The sequence below is a fragment of the Hyla sarda genome, chromosome 7 (genome assembly GCF_029499605.1).
Source record: "Hyla sarda isolate aHylSar1 chromosome 7, aHylSar1.hap1, whole genome shotgun sequence".
In the NCBI taxonomy this organism is placed as follows: domain Eukaryota; kingdom Metazoa; phylum Chordata; class Amphibia; order Anura; family Hylidae; genus Hyla; species Hyla sarda.
Genome location: NC_079195.1, coordinates 56,771,416 through 56,794,256, shown reverse-complemented (window position 1 = coordinate 56,794,256; position 22,841 = coordinate 56,771,416). Strand labels below are relative to the sequence as shown.

At 40.6% G+C, this 22,841-nt stretch overlaps 1 protein-coding gene across 7 annotated transcripts in view; it reads left to right on the top strand.

Annotated features, from left to right (window-relative positions):
• The window catches only part of LOC130281665 (alpha-2-macroglobulin-like), a 95,666-nt gene that overhangs the window by 28,639 nt on the left and 44,186 nt on the right, over positions 1-22,841 (top strand). For all 7 annotated transcript variants that reach the window (XM_056529126.1, XM_056529128.1, XM_056529129.1 and 4 more), the window contains 12 exons: positions 521-635; positions 1,363-1,469; positions 1,559-1,726; positions 4,370-4,606; positions 6,227-6,293; positions 8,952-9,097; positions 9,773-9,922; positions 10,024-10,176; positions 12,616-12,730; positions 15,080-15,236; positions 16,922-17,147; positions 21,055-21,181. In XM_056529126.1, the coding sequence (XP_056385101.1) occupies positions 521-635; positions 1,363-1,469; positions 1,559-1,726; positions 4,370-4,606; positions 6,227-6,293; positions 8,952-9,097; positions 9,773-9,922; positions 10,024-10,176; positions 12,616-12,730; positions 15,080-15,236; positions 16,922-17,147; positions 21,055-21,181 (1,768 nt within the window). The remainder of the gene's footprint in view (positions 1-520; positions 636-1,362; positions 1,470-1,558; positions 1,727-4,369; positions 4,607-6,226; positions 6,294-8,951; positions 9,098-9,772; positions 9,923-10,023; positions 10,177-12,615; positions 12,731-15,079; positions 15,237-16,921; positions 17,148-21,054; positions 21,182-22,841) is intronic.

Genomic DNA, 22,841 nt, shown 5'->3' with positions numbered 1-22,841 from the left:
GCATACATTTTCACATATGCGCATACATTTATGCGCATAAAAAACTATTATAACGAATATGCAAATTTCGTGAATATATGAGGAATATTCGTCCATATATTCGCAAAATATTGCAAATTCGAATATGCCCTATACCGCTCATCACTACTTACCAGATGCTTGTCCAGAAGTATATACTACCCTGTCTCCAACCTGTGCCTCCAGGCAGTGGTCTATATCCCCACCAACTGTTTGCAATGTTTTAGTGGGGAGTAGCCACTTAGGACCTTGTTGAGAACATATTCTTGTTGCTTTCTCAAGTCTTATAAGTAATATAGTCTAATACAGCAAGTGCATTACAACTGTATGTTTCACATGATTCTAATGCTTCATAACCTCTGCTAAAAGACATTTTGCTTCCATTTTCCGTGGCAATGTTACATTTTTTGTTTAGTGATAACCTGCATCTTTGGTTACTTGGCGAGCCTATATAGTATATACAACAAGAACCTTAATGCTGTATTTGTTCTTGTCTTACTAGTTGGATACCTCAGGATGTTCGACACTGGAGGTGCCATGTGAAACATTTCAGATAAGGAAAAAAAATAGGGAAATGAAATTGTTTGGGACAGCATCCGTTACGGAAGAGGGGACAGGTAAATGAGGATTTTATTTTACCACCTTTACAAAACTTGCTGTATATGGACTAAAATAACAAATATGCCCATACATAGACTCCAGCTTACAATTATTGAACTGTGAGTGTTAGTTGGAAAAAACTGGAAAAATCTTGTCAATGATCTTAAAGGGGTACTCCGCCCATAGACATCTTAACCCCTAGCCAAAGGATAGGCGATAAGATGTCTGATCACGGGGGTCCCGTCACAATCTCCCTGCTGCAGCTGGCGTTCGTTTAGAGCGTCGGGTGCAGCGCCGGAGGCTTGTGACGTCACGGCTGCACCCCACTCGTGATGTCATTGCCATGCCCCCTCAATGCAAGTCTATAGGACTGCAGTCATGCCCCCTCCCATAGACTTGCATTGAGTGGGGCGCGGCCGCGATTTCACGAGCCTCTGCCCCGCTTCGCCAGTCATGAAGCACAGAGCAAAGTTGGCTCCGTGCACCGGATGTGTGGGATGCCGCAGCCAAGATCATGGGGGTCCCCAGTGGGGGACCCCAGCGATCAGACATTGTATCCCCCATCCTTTGCCTCTTCAATGCAAGAACCATCTACCTCAGTCAGATCTCCTTCGCTTGGTTCTTTTTACGCCAACCTCTTTTAGATGATGACTTGCTCTATATGCCATCTTGCTACTAGGAATGTCACTTGACAGTTGTCTGAACAGTTCTTGATATACATTTGAGTGTTTCTTCTTCACATAGGAATTGAGTTATCAACTAAAAGTGACACTCGTATCTCAGATGTTCTCACTAAAGTGGATATTATTGGCCCTGATACTTACAAGCCTGGGATCCCACTAAGAATTCAGGTGATATAAAATACATTTTCTTTACTTGTGATCCTCCGTCATTGTCTTGGTCAATGTGCTGCTCACCATCTCTGTTCTTCAAAATATAGGTTAAAGTCACAGATTCCAGTTCAGCTACAATCCCAGGGATAACAGTCTACCTCTCCTATAAACTGCAGTCTGATACAATAATGAAAACCCTGCTGACTGGACCAGATGGAATAGCTACCTACTATGTAGACAATACTACTGACTGGCAGACAAAAGTTACATTTACAGTATGCACCATTTTTTTTCTTTTATATTTGTATCGTTGACCCATCAGGTAATTTCATAGCTATTTTAAAGCCTGTAGTTGCCAATGGCAGCAGTTATGTCCTGGCTATAGAAAAATTATTCTCTCCAACCTTCCCTTGGTTGTGTAGCACTATTTATTTTTCATATTTTCTTGTTTTTTGTATATTCCACCACCACTACCCACTTAAAGGGTTTTGTGTTGTATTAATTTCCATCTCACCATCTACATGGTCAATTCTTGCAGTTTTCAGCTTGCAGCTCACCCCCATCCCACGTTATCACTTCAATGCAGAAGCCCTTTGTTCTGCTACTTTAACCGAACAATGACTGCTGGTAGCAGACATGCCAAGCACAGGCACATCTGCTTAAAGACCTTGGCCAGTGACTTAAGCTTAATGTTCTCCTACCTGCCTACAGCTGCTAGGTAACTTTGGTGGGGGCTACACAGGGGAGCTGCTAGTGCCATGGGTGGTATGTGGTTGAGATGCAAAATTTGTGATGCCAGGGCAACGTTAACCTACATATTCCGAGGTTGAGATAGTTCTCCTGGGCCAGGTGCAGGGACAATGATGGCCACGATGCAAGGTTACGAAAAACTATCTTTTACGAAAAACTATCTGAGGCAGATATGTTGTTACAGCCTTCACAGTACAGATTAATGCAGAGTAAAGTGCAGAGTGAGCCCGGGAAACCTGCCACCCTGCTGGGACTTGTAGTTGCTGAAACTGCAGACTTGAGATTAATGACAGCCCACCCTGAATAAGAGACTATAGACTGACTGACTGAAGACTTTTTTCCCCCTAGAGCATTGTGCTTACCCCAGGCTTAAACTTCACCTGAGTGATGGGGTTTTCCTGAGATTTGCATGGCTGCAGAATTTGGATTTCTTCTCCTTAGGCCTCCTCTGACTCCGTCACACACTTCTCCACACTGCACCTCAGCTCACAACTGAACTTGAGCTGGACTTAGACGCCACTCTCCTCACAACTCCTGACTAGACTGGACTGGCTTGAACTGCTCCGCCCCCCCCCCCCCCCCCCCACACTACATAAAGGCCAATGCCAACCAGTCCTAATTGATTTGCTTGGCCAATCAACCCCAAAGAAGTAGGCACCAAACAACAAAAATTAATACAATCTTTTATGCACAAACATAATTACATAAAACGTAAATAAAATATGCATTGGAGAAGTAATAGGGAAGCAATGGTACACAATAGAAGGTGGAGGGGCAAATAAACAATGGCCAAACAGTGTGGGGCACAAAAATCAGCAAAGATGCCAAATAGAGCTGCACATTAAACACAAGGCAGGCACAGATTGTACGGCATATATCAGAAAAAAGTGCTGCAAACTACAGCTAGTAACTGAACCGAGGCCCAAACTAGAACACAAAAGGTCTACACAGAAAGAAAGATACCAGTCATGTATAATGCTGAGTCACCTACAGCATACGAACTCCTACAAACGTTTCACTTCCTTGTTGCTTCGTCAGGGGATGTTACTAGATATATTTTGCTACAGTTTTTCTTGTATGCAGTACAATCTGTATATGCCTTATGTTTATTTAGCACCTCTATTTGCCATCTTTACTGGTTTGTTTTTGTGCACCACACTGTTTCATCACACACACACACACACACACACACTATTTCTACTGAGTGTACCATAGTGTCCCTATTACTTCTCTTATGCATATTCTATGTTTTTATGTACATGCCTGTGCAATAAAGAGATTGTATTTCTTTTTATAATTTTTGTTTAGTGTCTTCTATTTTGAGGGCTAATTACATACAGTAAGGCTGCTAATACCTACAGAGGGCCTGCTTACAGGGGCTACACCTATATTAAGATATAGAAATGGGAGCTACTACCTACTGCACCTAAAGGGGCTGCTACTACTTACAAGGGGGATACTACTGCCTATTACAGGTAGAGCAATGTTTGGCCACTCCCTGTCATAGATGATTATGTGTTAATTTTGTCTTAAAGGGAACATTTCATCCAGATTTTTTTTTTTACTGATTAATGTCAGATACTGAAAAACATTTTTTTCTAATCTGTTTATATTTTATGATTTTTTTTTATTCCATTATTTTCTATTTTTTGCATAATAATATGAGGGTAGCCATCTTGCCCGAGTTTTTTTTAATAGCATTTAGAGATATGCTTTCAAGAAAGGCCCATGTGCATAGACAACAATAGGAGCTTTCTCATTGACATGAATGTCAAGGTGATTTTGCAGGGAAGGGGAGTCTGAGTTGTGAGCTTTATCTATTGTCTACTCTATCTACTGGTGTCTCCTTTCATTGTAATGCAGTACAAATCACTTTTCAGCAGTCTCTTCATTGACATAACAGACAGAACAGGACGTTTCAGTTTCATTTTAGGCTTAGTGGTGAGAATGAAAACTATAAGATTTCAGGATTATTTTACAATTTAGTAAAATGAAAAGTTAGAAACAAAATCACCACATTCTTTTTTAAATATGTTTAACATAAAACTTGTCTTAAACAGTAGTTCATTTTGTGATGACACATCCCCTTTAAGGAACCTTAAAGTTAGATCTACAAGCGTATCATGACACCAATGTAACACTTATCAATTCTATTTCTTTTCTCACAGGCATCAATAAACCAAACGCAGCACAGCCCCCCTGCGGAGTCTGACTACAGAGTGCCCACCCATTTGTCTGCATACCTGCATTTACAACCTTTTAGATCACGAAGCAAGAGTTATATTATGATCCATCCTCAAGATAATGTCTTCCCGTGCGAAGGGCAGCAAGAAATCAAAGTGCATTATATTATTAAAGGAAGTGAACTAAGGGAAGGAGTCAGTCATCTTCACTTACATTACTTGGTGCGTAACAAGGAGGGATGATGGGTACTGGAATAATGATATACAGGGCAGGGCTGTTTATTATTATTTTTTTATTTATTATTTTGCTATTACTGTACCAGCTTTATCAGGAGGGAAAAGTGATTCCCCCACCTACAATATCATTTGTTATTGATGCCAAAGCTAAAGTACCTATCCAAAAAAAAATTATATATACATTTGCTATGAGTCAAAAACATGCAAATTGCTAGAATATGGCCACTCAATTCTATCTTGGAGACAAGTGCTTCTTAAGAGTCATGTACAATGCAATAAAGTACAGGTAGAGGGCTGTCCAATGATAGAGAGCAGTGCAGTACATTCGGAGAGTAATACAGTGCATTCAGTACAAGTAGAGAGCTGTCCAATGATAGAGAGCAGTGCAGTACATTCGCAGAGTAATACACTGCATTCAGTACAAGTAGAGAGCTGTCCAATGCATGTAGTACAGTGCATCTAATACATGTAAAAAGCAGTATGGGAAATGCAGTAATGTAGCAAACATAACATTACATGTAGAACAGGTAGAAGGCAGTGCAGTACATATAGCACAAGTAGAGAACAGTACAGTACATTTAGAGGGCGATATAGTGGATTCATTACAGATAGCAATACAATGCATGTAGAACCGGTAGAGAGCAGGATAGTACAAGTAAAGAACAGTACAGTACAGGTAGAGAGAAGTACAAGATATTTATTACAAGTAAAGAGCAGATACTGTGCCACCATGTAGTAAAGCCACCTCTGTGCTTCCATATAGTATAGGCCCCCACACTGCCTCCATACAGTATACCCCCCTTTGTGCCTCAATACAGTATACCCCCCTTTGTGCCTCAATACAGTATACATTTCTACACTGTGCCCCCATATAGTATATTCCCCCTGTGCCCCCATATAGTATAGGCCCCCACACTGTGCCCTCATATATTAAAGGGCCCCACACTGTGCCCCGATAAAGTAAAGCCCCCCCTCTCTGCCCCTATACAGTACAGGATTCCTCTGTGCCTCCATATAGTAGTAAGACACACATGTGAGGAAAAATTACTTACTTGTCACATTGCTCCCCTGCATCTCTTCTCCATCCTTCCAGTGTTCCGGTCCCCCACAAGTCCATTGCTCTTTGACCTTCTGGCACTGGCAGTGTGGTACATACCTGCGTTGGAAGTCTCAGACTCTCACAATTGGGCGCTGGGTGGGTACTTATAAACTGCAATCGAAGCAGTGCTTGTTTATAAGAGCCTGCTCAGCACCCCCTTCTTCCTCTGTTCCCCTGACACCTATTAAACAACAGTCTTAGTAAATTCCCTTTCACTAATCGAAGAGAAATTCCCAAAATCTGCAGCGGATCCACATGCTAAAGACCTTTTTCACACAGAAATTTGACCTGTTGTGTAGATTTTTAAATCTGCAATATGTTGATTTCTGTTGCAGATTTTCATGGTCTCTTTTAATGTAAAGGGGTGAAATAATTGGTAAAATGTGTCCCAGATCAGTAGCAAAATCTATGTTATACATTTTACAGTTACAGTTAATTTGTGAATTTGTGGCGTAGTACGCAGATGGACTTTTTAAAATAATTTAATGATCTGTTCCAATTTTTAGATAGTTTCTAGATTTTCAATAAAATACTCTGGACAGATGGAAATACCAATAAGAAGTACAGATAAAGGTAGGTGTTAATATTACTTCCATGTCTTTAATATTTCTTTCATAGTTTGTGTTATTACAACTATATGGTGCCCCAGTTGATGAGACATACCAAGTTTGGATGGAATATAAATGACATTTTCTCAAAAAGTTGATGGAAACCTGAGAAGATTGATAAGATTTTTGAGAAAAGAAGCTGGAACCGGCGCTGGAGCCGATGCCGGGAGCTTGTGACGTCATAGCCCTGCCCCATCATGATGTTACGCCTCGCCCCCTCAATGCAATGCAAGGAGGGGGCGTGATTTGCATTGAGGGGGCGGGTCGTGATGCCATGAGGGGGCAGTGCTATGATGTTACGGGCTCCCGGCGCCAGCTCCAGCATTCAGAACAGTTTGTTCCAAATGCTGAGCAGTGGAGTACCCCTTTAAGACTCCTTGATCACACACCTTTTACAGTTTCTTCATACACCCTCCCGTTCCTGATATATGTCAGTTTAAAATTTGTCTGGCAATTCAGGGAATCCATCAGATGGGAAGGAACTTAATCTTAAAAAATGGGAGTGACTACCAGGTCTTGGGTGGGATTATACAGCCAGGGGGTGTGTATTAAGCATACACGCCCCTCAATGAACAACATTCACACCCTGTGACTGTATAATCCCGCCCATCATTTGATAGACACTCCTATTATTAAAATTAAAGGGGTATTTCAGCATTTTATATTAGTTGACTATACTACAGGGGCTGTAAAGTTAGTGTAGTTCATAATATAGTGTTTGTACCTGTGTTTAATGGTGATCTCACAATTCTTCTGTGATTTTTGACCCTACATTTATTTTTAACAGCATACAAAAATCATCTTAGGTCTTAGGCAGTGCAGCCGAGACATTACATCACTAGTCAGGTGATCAGATGGAGCCTGTTTTTGCTTAAATGGGTGGGGCAACTGCTGGCTGGAAGATCATACTGCAAAAATTTCCAACAGCTGGAGGCACCCTAGTCAGAAAAACACTAGTCTATCGCACTGAAGGCAGCACAGGTGAGTTTCAATGTATGGGGTGGCTGATGTGTGGGAGGAAGAAAAGGGACCTCCCACTTACAAACAAGGAACTATTGGATATGTAGTTTGAGAGAACGAACTCCACCAGGAAATAGTAGCCACAGCCTTATGGTAATCTCACAACATAGCCATTTAACCCCAAGACAAGCACAGATCCTTTCTAAGCATTTCCATTACTAAAATTACTTTATGGTGGATAAACCCTTTAAGGTAACTTTCAACTGACTGATTCCCTCAAATTATCAGAAAAAAATATAAACCCTTTATATTGCAGGAACAGGAGGACATATCAAGAAACTGTAAAAATGTGTGTAATCTTAGTTAGCCACTTTAACTCCTTAAATAAGTACTCTGGGATATGAAAACTTATCATAAGTTTCAGATTGCAGGGGGTCCAAATGCTAGGACTCCCCGCGATTCCCCATACAGGTCCCCAACAGCCCACAGGAAGGGGGTATGTCGACCACCACATGAAGCGGCGGCTGACATGCCCCCCCCCCCCCCAATACAACTATATGAGAGAGCCGGAGCGTTGAAATCGGTGGGGGCATTGGTGGGGGCGTGTCGGCCGCTGCTTTGTAGACACATGCTATTTGGCTGGAGAGATGGGGCCCCATACGGGAGATTGCGGGGGCCCCAGCCATTGGATCCCACGCGATCTGTAACTTATCCCCTATGCTTAGGATAGGAGCTACATTTTCATATCCCGGAGTACTCCTTTAAGGACACAGCCAATTATAATTTTAGCATTTTCATTTTTTCTTCCTCACCTTCCAGGAGCCATAACCTTTTTATTTTTCCATCCATAGACCCACATAGGGGCTTGTTTTTTGCACATACTTTGTAATGACACCTTTTATTTTACCATAAATTGTACGGTGAAATAAAATATAATATTTTACGTTTTGTTTTTGTATGTTTTGTTTTTGTATGTCCCCTCGACCTCCTGGGGAAGTTGGCCCATAAGAATCTTTTCTTCACTAAGATGGCTCAACGAGTTTATATGAAGCTAGATACATTATCCAGTGGTATAAAAATAATAATGAGGAGCACCACTGCCCAATGTTTCGCCACCAGTAGGCTTCTTCCGGAAGAAGCCTACTGGTGGCGAAACGTTGGGCAGTGGCGCTCCTCATTATTATTTTTATACCACTGGGTAATGTATCTAACTGTACTTTGAGCTTACATTGATGGCTGTTTTTTACTCACCTGAGTGATTCTCATACTATTTACCTGTTCCCTATTTTGGGCTCTCTTTTCTGAGGTAGTGTCAATTCTGTGCAGTCTTTTATTGTGTGTCCAGTATGTAATTTTATATGTTTGTCGCTGTATTGGCCTTTGGCCTCTACTGTTGTAGTTTTATACTCGGTGTGTATTAATAAAGTAATCATTGATCTGTATTCACGCTTTCTGCCTCTTTTTTTACTTAAGTTTGCATATGCGTGGGATCCTCATCATATTGTGGGAATTTCTGTGATATTTATTACGTATATATGAAGGTCACGTCACAATTCTATATATGTAACTGTTTTTTTTTTTATACAAGAAGTCTTATCTTTCAGACATTTTATACCTTCTTCTTCCTATTTGTTATTTCTAATTTTCTTCTTCACTTGTCCAGATGAACGTGGTGACACTGTTCTCAACTTTCCCTTGACCACCGACATGATTCCATCTTTTAGAATCCTCAGCTACATTTTGCTTCCTAATGGAGATGCTGTAGCAGATTCCGTTAAGTTCAACACAGAGAAGTGTTTCCGGAATAAAGTGAGTCCAGTCATACACACTGTAAATAAAGACGTATAGGAAATAGCATTTCAGCAGAGCAAGTCATAAAAATCCTATAGAATAGATTATCCATAATATGGAGCTACACAGGATCAACCGTGCAACACATGGCACTGAATCATTAACACCTAGAACCATACAATGTACCGTGTAGATATTTTCTTTAAAGAGGTACTCTGCTCCAAGACATCTTATCCTCTATCCAGTGCTGGGACAACCGCAATCTCTGTGCAGCACCCAGCATTCATTTAGTTGACTGGTTGCAGGCGGTGGGGGTCGGGATGTCACTGCCATGCCCCTTGTGACATCATGTCATGCCCCTCCTCAATGCAAGTATATGGGAGGGGGCGTGGCAACCACCACGCCCCCTCCCATAGACTTGCATTGAGGGGGCATGGTGTGACAGCCCAAGGGGCATTTGTAACAAAATGTTCCGAACGCTGGGGCAGTGGAGTACCCCTTTAAAGGAATAACCAACCTTGAGCAGATTTTTATAAAAATAATAGACCTTCAGCCTCAGGGCAGGTTATGAGGTTGCTGTAATGTGAGGACTTCTTGTGGATCTTAGCATCAATGTAGGGAGGTTGGTACATACACCTTGTCTATACAAGGTGTTTATAAAGGTGTGTATATAATATATATTTCTCGTGTCAGGTATCCGTAGGATTTTTCCCAGGTGAAGTTCTTCCGAGATCAGACGTGTCTCTCGAGGTCCAGGCTGCTCCTGGGTCTCTCTGTGGTCTGCGGGTGGTGGATAAGAGCGTGGTCCTGATGAAACCAGAGAAGGAGCTGACTGCTGACAAAGTAATTCAAGTATTCCATGTACAGTCTGTTGGCAGATATAGGCATGTCTGCGGCATTTCATTGACTAATATGGAGCTCATCTCAATATTTCCATTCCCAAGGTTTTTGACCTTTTCCCAATGACCAGTTCCCATACATATAACAAGAAGGTTGTGGATGAAATTAGCTGTAAACCAAGAAGATATTACCTTCACAACTACAGACTTTTTAGTCGAACCAACAGAGATGAAATTGATGTGTGCACCTATTTTGAGGTACATTTAGATTTATTTTTTATTAAATTGCATTATAACAAACAGCAAAATAACTTTATTTTTTGTACATTACCCCAAACCCTTACTCCCTAATAAACTGTACAAATCTTTATGGATGGACATGTAGACAGAATCTAAAGATGGTCATACAAATTATTCAGCTGGCTCTCCCCAATTCTTCAGAAACATGGACATTTGGTGGCTATTAGTGTTGCTCGTGAATATTCGCAATTCGAATATTATTCGCGAATATCGCATATTCGCGAATTCGCGAATTTCGCGAATATAGCGCTATATATTCGTAATTACGAATATTCGTTTATTTTAATTTTTTTTTCTTCACAGCACACATCACAGTGATCATCCCTCTCTGCTTCCAGCTTGTGTGGTGTAAAGAAGGCTCTAATACTACTGTGTGAGACTGCCGGACGAAAATTCGCATATGCGAAAAGTAGCATATGTTCATTTTCGCATATGCGAATGTTTGTGTATGCTAATTTTAAATCTGCTAATTTTCGTATATGTTAATTTTCGCATACGCGAATGTTCGCATATGCGAAAATAAAACGAGATTATTACGAATATGCGAATATTCGCGAATATATGACGAATATTCGTCCATATATTCGCGAATATTCGCGAATTCGAATATGGCCTATGCCGCTCAACACTAGTGGCTATATATCAATTCTCGTTGAGGAAAGCTATTTGTGTAGATTGTTATAGATTTTTTGCAGTGTTTTTTGGCGTCTTTGTGCACAGCCTTTGTTAACTTTGACGCAAATAAAATCTCTCAGGTTTGTGATTTTTAAAGCTGAAATTTGCTCTTGAAATTTGTGACTTTTAGAAAGGTTGCATATAGTAAATTTGTTACCAATGCAAAGAAGACTTTGAATTTTGATCTATTTTTGTTTGTCACATAAAAAGGTGCAAAAAATGACTGTGCAAAATAAATGAACAAAAAAAAAACGTAAAAAAAAAAACGTAAAAAACCCGTCCAAACAGCGTGATAAAGTCCCCCCTTGGTTTGGCTGTATGCGCCTATTTATATCAATAGAAGGTGGGGTGAACAGACCATCGTCCAAACCTTCTAAGATGATGGGTTTAGACAACTATTGATGTGTTTGGCCAGGTTGTGGGGAAAAGCATATTAATGGCCTCCTCTCATGATAATCCATCAGTGTATGATCAGTGAGTGTCTGTCTGACATTGTCCTAACTAATCATCACTCTCGATAACTACAGCAACAGTGAGAAATTTGTGACGTGAGGTCATGTGGGGGCAGGGCTATGACGTCACGAGCTCCCGGCACCGGCTTAAGCGTTCGTAACAGTTTGTTCCAAACACTGAGCAGCGGAGTACCCCTTTAAGCTAGCCAAATGCCTCATCATCTAATAAGTGTTGCATGTGAAAATCCCTACACCTTGGCCCTTATTTACTAAGAGTGTTGTGTAGGTTTCTTTTGGGGTTTTAATTCCTTAAAAAAAAAATCCTAACGGCCACGCCCATTTTTCGGGTTTTCTTAGTAAAATGGAGAGTTAGTCTGTTTTTTTCAATTCTGGTGCAGACATGTCGGGTTTGCAATAGTAAATGAGGGCCCTTGTCTTTACTCCTGCTGTCGTCTGTTATGACGCTTTAAGTGATCATTGTGCCATGAAGAAGTAAAGCTTTTTTAAGAAAATGGTGAATGCCCCAGCTTTATTTTTCTTTTGTGTTGGATGCAACATGCAGTAATACTTTCCTAGGCACCTAAGAAGGAATTCCTTAGGAGACCTTAAAAAATGGGTTTGCTATGGCGCTTTGACCAGTTCGTGGAAAGGAGCAACCATGGACCACGATAAAATAAAAAAAAATATTTATTGTGATAAAGATATCGGACGACGCATTTCGAGAAGTTTCCAGTTCTCTTCAACAGGTTTATTTTAATTCAGCACAGAGCCATATCTATACTTGCAGTTTACCAGTCACATAACATAGTGCACCCAATACCAAAGCAGACTCCAGTGTTCTCATAAGGGCCAACACAGTATTCCTATGAATATCAGTTACATGACCGGAGCCTGGAAATATTTTGTTATATAAACATGTGTCCTTATTGAATTTATGTGATGCATTTATCATTGTTGGCTTTAAAAAGTGTGTTTTGAAGTCATTTCATTTAGCTTTTCTTTTGCTTACATGTGACATATTGATCATACTATTGCAGGGGGGTTGATAAATTTAGTGCACGTAAGCAAAAAAAATGAATCAGTCATCTCACCTCTATGACTCTTCTGCATACAAAGCCACAATTTATATGGACTGGTCAGAAAAAAAAAGTAAAGGACTTCATTTTTCTACCTTGAGACAACATAGAACTCCTTATCTAGAAAGTTTCAAATAACTCCGTAAATTGTACATTTTAGACATGAAAAAAAAATGTTTCTTTCTCTCTTACAGGACGTGAGCCTAAAAATAATTACAAGTGCTAATATTAAAAGTTCACGAAAAGAATCACGAAGATTTAGACTCTCAAGACCATCATTTTCCAGAAAAAAAACATTTTCTGTTAGAGGTACAGTATTATTCTTTACTGTCGTGTGTGTACGCTCCATAACAGAACAGGCAACAGTGCCCATATAACAAACCAAGCTACAATGCCCCCATAACAGAGCAGTCCACAGTGCCTTAAAGGGGTACTCCACTGCTAGACATCTTATCCCCTATCGAAAGGATAGGGGATTATATGTCTGATCTCAGGGGTCCCGCTGCTGGTGTTCTAAACAAACACCAGGTTCCCCCAGCAATGGTCGTGATGTCATGACCACGCCCCCTCGTGATGTCACACCACTCCCCTCCATTCATGTGTATGGGAGGGGGCATGTCGGCAGACACCCCCCCCCCCCCCATAGACATGAATGGAGGGGCGTGACGTGACGTCATGATCACGGCCTCTGGCTCCAAGCATTCTGAACAAAATGTTCAGAACGCTGGAGCACCGGAGTACCCCTTTAAGAGCAGAGCAAGGTACAATGCCCCCATAACAGAGAAGACCACAGTGCATACATAAGAGCTACTTCACACATGTAGAACCCGCAGATTTTTTGACATGTTGATTTCTGCATTCCAAAACTGCATAGTTTTATCTTATAAACCATCTTCCACTGATTTCAAGAGGAGACATCCATAAAAAATGTGGTTTCCAATAATGTTGCATGGAATAAAGAAGCGACGTGTCACTTCTGCCACAAAAACAGCATCAATATCTACAGAGGATTCTGCACCACTTTTTATGTTGAATTTTCAGCTTAGTTTTAGCCCATATGCTCTAACAGATCTGGTCACAGCGCCCCTCGGAAGTGTTAGCCACATGACAGGAGCCTAGAATATATTATTACTGTTTACTCTTTACTAGAACAGGGGAAGAAATGGGTTGACCAGTATTGTGTTCCCCTGTTTAACTTAAAAAAGGTAAAACTTAATAATTAAAAGGATGTTATTGTTGTGTTGGTGATATGCTTGACACTAAAGTTGTAGTACAGGGTTAAGATGCGGTAGTTGTCAAGCTTGTGATACCAGAAAAAGGGTTGTGTATATAGAGAGTAGTATAGCAGTATAATAAGGGTTTGTAGTATTATGCTGCTATTTCATTAAAGCTGTAATCTGTTCACAAGGCCCCAGGAAATAAAACCTCAAAAGCCAGAGTTTATGGAAAACAGCTTGTACTTTACTCCTGGTGCAGATCAGTACAGTAACATGAATACTTCAGAGAGGCAGCACAGTTCTTTAGGATACACTTTTAGTTCAGGAGCACATGGTAAAGTGTCACTAGTAACTGTCCACAAGATTTTTGCTCATATTTACTTCTGCTTTAGTTGCTGATTGTACTCCACTACCCCAGCGTTCAGAACATTTAGTTCTGAACGCTGGGTGTGAGCTGCTGGGATCGTGATTTATCGGCCACGCCCCCTCAATGCAAGACTATGGGAGGGGGCATGGCTGAGATGTAGACTTGCATTGTGGGGACTGCAGCCGGCACCCAGAGTTCGGAACTAAATGTTCCGAACGCTGGGGCAGCGAAGTACCTGACCCGAGTTCCCGAGCATATGCAGAAGGCGATCCCCAGACATTAGTCTGCTGCTAACGACTCCAGGTCCTGAGGGGAAAAAAACACACCTAGTTTTTCTTTGCAATAAGGCCCATTGCATATGTTTTTTGTTTCTCTGTGGCGGGACATGCTAGGCAGGAAAACTTGTCAGGACCAGTGCTGGTGATGTAAGCCATCTCTCTCATAGGGGGAAAGCTGCAGAGCCTGAGAGCCCTTCTTGACTGGAATTAGTCTTTACTAACACCAGACTGACTAGAATCTAGGTTTTGCGCTCCCTATCCTGGGAGTAGGGGTGGAATAGACAGTAGCATTTATTAGACAAGGGTTTAGACATGTGACACAGTGCCACTGCTCTTACATTGTCAAGTAGACTTATGGGTATGAATTATAAACCCCTTACACTTTGTATGAGACTCAATACATGCTTATAATACAGAAAAACACACAAAACACATATGTATTATAATAAACTCAGAGATGTAGGTCTCAGCATTTTAGAGACAAACTGTGACTAGGAAACCTTGTATAACTACATCCACCCAAACTATATTCAGTGTAGCACCTGGTACCTCTGCGCTGGGCAACCACAGTTGCATTTTAGACATGATAAAAAGCTGAGTTTACATGAATTTGACCAGTAAAGTGCCATATCAGTTCATAGATAAGAATAGGAGTACAGTGAAACCCATTGATTGGACAAGGCCCTGTACGGTATTCGAGGTCTTGTCCAATCAGTGAGTTTCACTGTTAAAGGATTCATTGTGAATCTATTATGTGATCTGTTTCAACCACTAACCTCTTTTTTAAATCCCTTAGGTTTTGTGATGGAGGAAGAAGAAGAAGACGATGGTGATATGTTAGTCATGAATGCATTATCAGAGGACGTTCATCTAAAAGAGCAGCAGACAGTACAGAAGTCAGTGACAAGACATTACTTCCCTGAAACATGGATATGGAAGCTGGAGGCTGTTGGGTAAGACTCCATTGCATTCTGCATGTGGCTATTGTAGGGTAGAACTTCATAGTCTGCATATACCAATACACCATATGCTTGTGTGAACTACTGTGCAATACGTAAACAGCACAGAATCCCATTGTTTACAATATAACCTTTACTATATTGGTTTAACCCCTTAAGAACATGTGCCGTAAATGTACGGTGCTGCAACAAGTAACTTTGCTCACAGCGCCGTACATTTACGACGCGGCTATGAAGCGAGTACACAAGCTGTCCTGACTACATAGCAGGTGAGCTCCAGGTGCTATTAGCAGCCAGGGCCTCAACAATGATCGGGGACAACAGCGATCGGCCTGATGTCCACATTAACCCTATAGATGTTGGTGGTCTTATCACACCCCTCCTGTGCAATCTCGTGGGTATGATCAGCACAGATTGCCACGGGAGGTCTCTTATGCCCCTCTAGCATCAGTATAGCCTCGTTTCTGGCATCAGGATGGCAGCCTGGAGAGCCAGGGCTATACAAGAAGATCTGCGATAGTACTGAGCAGTACTGTGACATTACATAGCACTGAACAGTACATAGCAATCTAACGATTGCTATTAAAAGTCTCCTATGGGGGCTTAAAAAGTCTAAATAAATAAATAAATTAAAAATTATTTTAAAAATATAAATAGCCCCCCCCCCCCAATAAAATATAAATTATTCCTTTTTCCCATAAAAATTATTTTAAAAAAAGTTACAAAAATAAATAAACACTACATATCTGGTATCACCTCGTGTATAAATGTCCGATCTATTAAAATATGATGTTTATTATCCCACAGGTGAACAACATGAACATTAGAATAAAATATAAACCCCAGAATTGCTTATTTTTGGTCCCATCACATCAGAAAAAAAATCATAAAAAGTTCCAAGAAAACTAAGAGTCCTTATACAGCCCTTTAACCCTGTATACAGAAACATAAACGTAAGAGTACAGCGTTAAAATGAAACCCTCCAAAAGTAGCAAAATAGCAGTTTTCATTTTAAGTTCCCCATACAAACAATATTTTTTGATTGCATCAAATAATTGTTACGCCTCTTAGAACGCGAGCAGGAAAAAAACAATAATGCAAAAATGAAAAAAATTGTCTGTGTCCTTAAGGTCAAAAAGGTTAAAATGGGTCTTACTTCCTTTATTGTTTACAAATTTTAATCGCGAATATCGAATATTTGCGAATTCGCGAATATTCGTGAATATAGCACTATAAATTCGCAATAACGAATATTCGTTTTTTTTTTTTTTTTTTTTTTTTCACAGTACACATCACAGTGATCATCCCTCTCTGCTTCCAGCTTGTGTGGTGTAAAGAAGGCTCTAATACTACTGTGTGAGACTGGCGTACAAATTTTCGCATATGGTAATTTTGGCATATGCTAATTTTTGTTTATGCTAATTTTTGCATATGCTATTTTTAGCATATGCGAATTTTCCAATATGCAAAAATAAAACGCAAATATTAAGAATATGCGAATTTAGCGAATATATGACAAATATTCGTCCATATATTCGCAAAATATTGCGAATTCGAATATGGCCTATGCCGCTCAACACTACTTAAGAGGTTAAAATCAATATATGTCAACATATATACATAATGTAATCACTACATGAATCGTTTGCTATGATTTCTTTCTAATTTGCTTGGATTAGGGATTCTGGGATTGCCGTTCTCCATGATACAGCTCCTGACACCATCACAGACTGGCGCGGTGGGGCTTTCTGTATGGGTCCTGCTGGATTTGGGCTTTCTCCAGCTGCATCTTTTCGTGTTTTCCAGCCTTTCTTTGTGGACATTACTTTGCCATATTCTGTCATCAGAGGAGAAACATTCACCCTTAAAGCCACAGTTTTTAATTACTTGAAACAGTGTATAAAGGTAAAGACAATTTATTGGTAGGAGTAAGAGATGATACGATAAATCCATGGAAAATAGTAATATAAATACACAGCACTCTCAAGGAGTCCTTTTTAATACACTTTATTCCATTTAATTGTTGATCATATATATAAAAGGGATCAATGTGCTTCCAATATGGCATTCAATTTGTATTCACCTTACTAGATCTTTGATGTGATGATCTTACTAGATCTTATGATCTTTCTCAGCTGCATCAAAAAAAGAAATGATACAAATATTAGGATTGTCTAACAATATATGTATAAATACTGCTGTGTGTATATACAACTAAAACATCAACAGAGTCAATCACAAATACAAAATTGAATATATGATAACACAGGTTTATAATCAGTACAGGGATAATACACACAGTGATGTCACAGTACAGGGATAATACACACAGTGATGTCACAGTACAGGAATAATACACACAGTGATGTCACAGTACAGGGATAATATACAATAATGTTGCAGTACAGGGATAATACACACAGTGATGTCACAGTACAGGAAAAATATACACAGTGATGTCACACTACAGGGATAATATACACAGTGATGTCACAGTACAGGAAAAATATGCACAGTGATGTCACAGTACAGGGATAATGCACACAGTGATGTCACAGTACAGGGATAATATACAATAATGTTACAGTACAGACATAATACACACAGTGATGTCACAGTATAGGGTTAATACACAAATGATGTCACAGTCCAGGCATAATAAACACAGTGATGTCACAGTACAAAGATAATATACAATAATGTCGCAGTACAGATATAATCCATACAGGGATGTCACAGTACAAGGATAATACACACAGTGATGTCACAGTACAGGAATAATACACACAGTCATGTCACAGTACAGGGATAATACACACAGTGATGTCACAGTACAAGGATAATACACACAGTGATGTCACAGTACAGGATAATAAACACAGTGATGTCACAGTACAGGGATAATACACACAGTGATGTCACAGTACAGGGATAATACACACAGTGATGTCACAGTACAGGGGTAAAATACACATTGATGTCACAGTACAGGGGTAATATACACAGGGATGTCACAGTATAGGGGTAATATACACAGGGATGTCACAGTACAGGGGTAATATACACAGTGATGTCACAGTACAGGAATAATACACACAGTGATGTTACAGTACAGGAATAATATACACAGTGATGTCACAGTACAGGGATAATACACAGTGATGTCACAGTACAAGGATAATACACAGTGATGTCACAGTAGAGGCATAATACACACAGTGATGTCACAGTACAGGATAATACACACAGTGATGTCACAGTACAGGGGTAATACACACAGTGATGTCACAGTACAGGGGTAATATACACAGTGATGTCACAGTACAGGGATAATACACACAGGGATGTCACAGTACAGGAATAATACACACAGTGATGTCACAGTACAGGAATAATACACACAGTGATGTCACAGTACAGGATAATAAACACAGTGATGTCACAGTACAGGGGTAATATACACAGTGATGTCACAGTACAGGAAAAATATACACAGTGATGTCACAGTACAGGAAAAATATGCACAGTGATGTCACAGTACAGGGATAATGCACACAGTGATGTCACAGTACAGGGATAATATACAATAATGTTACAGTACAGACATAATACACACAGTGATGTCACAGTATAGGGTTAAAACACAAATGATGTCACAGTCCAGGCATAATAAACACAGTGATGTCACAGTACAAAGATAATATACAATAATGTCGCAGTACAGATATAATCCATACAGGGATGTCACAGTACAAGGATAATACACACAGTGATGTCACAGTACAGGAATAATACACACAGTGATGTCACAGTACAGGGATAATACACACAGTGATGTCACAGTACAAGGATAATACACACAGTGATGTCACAGTACAGCATAATAAACACAGTGATGTCACAGTACAGGGATAATACACACAGTGATGTCACCTTACAGGATAATAAACACAGTGATGTCACAGTACAGGGGTAATATACGCAGTGATGTCACAGTACAGGGGTAAAATACACAGTGATGTCACAGTACAGGGGTAATATACACAGTGATGTCACAGTACAGGGGTAATATACACAGGGATGTCACAGTACAGGGGTAATATACACAGTGATGTCACAGTACAGGAATAATACACACAGTGATGTCACAGTACAGGAATAATACACAGTGATGTCACAGTACAGGGATAATACACACAGTGATGTCACAGTACAAGGATAATACACACAGTGATGTCACAGTACAGCATAATAAACACAGTGATGTCACAGTACAGGGATAATACACACAGTGATGTCACCTTACAGGATAATAAACACAGTGATGTCACAGTACAGGGGTAATATACGCAGTGATGTCACAGTACAGGGGTAAAATACACAGTGATGTCACAGTACAGGGGTAATATACACAGTGATGTCACAGTACAGGGGTAATATACACAGGGATGTCACAGTACAGGGGTAATATACACAGTGATGTCACAGTACAGGAATAATACACACAGTGATGTCACAGTACAGGAATAATACACAGTGATGTCACAGTACAGGGATAATACACACAGTGATGTCACAGTACAGGGATAATACACGCAGTGATGTCACAGTACAGAGATAATACACGCAGTGATGTCACAGTACAGAGATAATACAAAGTGAAATCACAGTACAGGGGTAATACACACAGTGATGTCACAGTACAGGGATAATACACACAGTGATGTCACAGTACAGGAATAATACACACAGTGATGTCACAGTACAGGGATAATACACACAGTGATGTCACAGTACAGGATAATAAACACAGTGATGTCACAGTACAGGGGTAATATACACAGGGATGTCACAGTACAGGGGTAATATACACAGTGATGTCACAGTACAGGAATAATACACACAGTGATATCACAGTACAGGAATAATACACACAGTGATGTCACAATACAGCATAATAAACACAGTGATGTCACAGTACAGGGATAATACTCACAGTGATGTCACAGTACAGGGATAATACACACAGTGATGTCACAGTACAGGGATAATACACAGTGATGTCACAGTACAGGGGTAATATACACAGTGATGTCACAGTACAGGGATAATACACACAGTAATGTCACAGTACAGGGGTAATATACACAGTGATGTCACAGTACAGGATAATAAACACAGTGATGTCACAGTACAGGGGTAATATACACAGTGATGTCACAGTACAGGGGTAATATACACAGTGATGTCACAGTACAGGGATAATACACACAGTGATGTCACAGTACAGGGATAATACACACAGTGATGTCACAGTACAGGGATAATACACACAGTGATGTCACAGTACAGGGATAATACACACAGTGATGTCACAGTACAGGGATAATATACACAGTGATGTCACAGTACAGAGATAATACACACAGTGATGTCACAGTACAGAGGTAATATACACAGTGATGTCACAGTACAGAGATAATACACACAGTGATGTCACAGTACAGGGGTAATATACACAGTGATGTCACAGTACAGGGATAATACACACAGTGATGTCACAGTACAGGGATAATATACACAGTGATGTCACAGTACAGGGGTAATATACACAGTGATGTCACAGTACAGGATAATACACAGTGATGTCACAGTACAGGTGATTTTACAATGCAGGAATTACAGATGATTAATACATTTTGTTTACTGATAACTGGAACTATGTATCATTTTTAATACTCTTCCAAACACTAAAAAGTAACATAATAAACTATTTGTAGAGTAATATCATTTACATTTTCCTATTGGACAGGTTAGGACTTTACTTCATCCATCCGTAGAGTTGGAAGATAGACCATGTCCTGACTGTCAGTATAGCAGCTGCCTCTGTGTAGACGAGAGCAAAACCTTCTACTGGAACCTGAAAGCCTCCAAACTGGGTAATACCCTATAGTGCCTATTATATAATGCCTGGGACTTGTAAATATAAGCACAGAACTTAAGAAAAAAAAGAGATAATCCTGTTGGCTTATTTTCACCGTATCATAAAAAGACAGCCGACTAGAATAAAGCCTCTGAATGACAAAGGCCAATAGACGGTCATTAGAGGAGTAATCCCATCTGGGACATTTGTAGCATATCCACAGAATATGCCATAGATGTCTGATAGATGCAGGTCCCACCTCTGGGGGCCCCACTTATCTCCTCAGCCCCATTGGACCTGTTTGTAGTAGCCAGAGGTGTTGGGAAGCCCAAAAAAGCCAACCTGGCTGCCTCAGGCAATTTGTGTAACTCCCTATTGACAATAATGGGAGTTGTGCAAATGGCGTAACACTTAGAGTTATGTAAACAGTGTAGCTCGTGGAGTTATGTCATTTACTCAACTCCCATTAACACCAATGGAAAGTTACAAAAATTGCATAAGGCAGCCAGGTTGGTATTTTTGGGCTTCCTGACCACCACCAGCTGCTGAAAACAGGCTGGAGGGGGCTGTGGACTAGTGAAACAATTCTGCTTCTCCTGAGTCTAATCCTGTACTATGGAAACTGTACTACTAAAGTTGTAAATATCCAAGCAAAATTATTAAGTATCTGTATTACTGATCGGCCTCGGAGTTAAAGGGAAACTCTGGTGGGAAACAAGTGGAAAAGAAATGTTTCCAAATCAGCTGGTGCCAGAAAGTTAACCAGATTTGTAAATTACTTCTATTTAATAATCGTAACCCTTCCTGTACTTATCAGCTGCTGTATGCTCCACAGTAAGATGTGTAGCTCATTCCTGTTTGACCACAGTGCTCTCTGCTGACACCTCTGTCCGTGTCAGGAACTGTCCAGAGTAGGAGCAAATCCCCATAACAAACCTCTCCTGCTCTGGAATGTTCCTGACACGGACAGAGGTGTCAGCAGAGAGCACTGTGGTCAAACGGGAAAGAATTACACAACTTCCTCTGGAACATACAACAGCTGATAAGTACTGGAAGGATAAAGATTTTTAAATAGAAGCAATTTACAAATCTGTATAACTTTTTGCCACCAGTTGATTTGAATACATTTTTTTTCACCAGAGTTCCTCTTTAAAGGGGTACTCCGGCGCTAAGACATCTTATCCCCTATCCAAAGGGTAGGGGATAAGATGCCTGATTGCGGGGGTCCCGCCGCTGGGGACCCCCGTGATCTCCAAAGCAGCACCCCGTTAGAATAAGCCCCCCGGAGCGTGCTTGCTCTGGGTCTGATTACGAGCGATCCCAGGGACAGAGCATAGCGACATCACAGCTCTGCCCCTGTGTGACATCACGCCCCGCCCCCTCAATACAAGTCTATTGGAGGGCTGTGACAGTTGTCACGCCCCCTCCATAGGCTTGCATTGAGGGGGCGGAGCATGACGTCACATGGGGGCAGAGCCGTGACATCACTATGCTCCGTCCCCATGATCGCTAGTAATCAGACCCAGAGCGAGCACGCTTCGGGGGCTGATTCTAACGGGGTGCGGCGTGGAAGATCACAGGATGTCTTAGCGCTGGAGTACCCCTTTAAGTAAAGTTTACAGTTGTTAACTGAAACAGTGGCTGTGCAGGGTTGTTGACTGAAACTCCACCTTTTC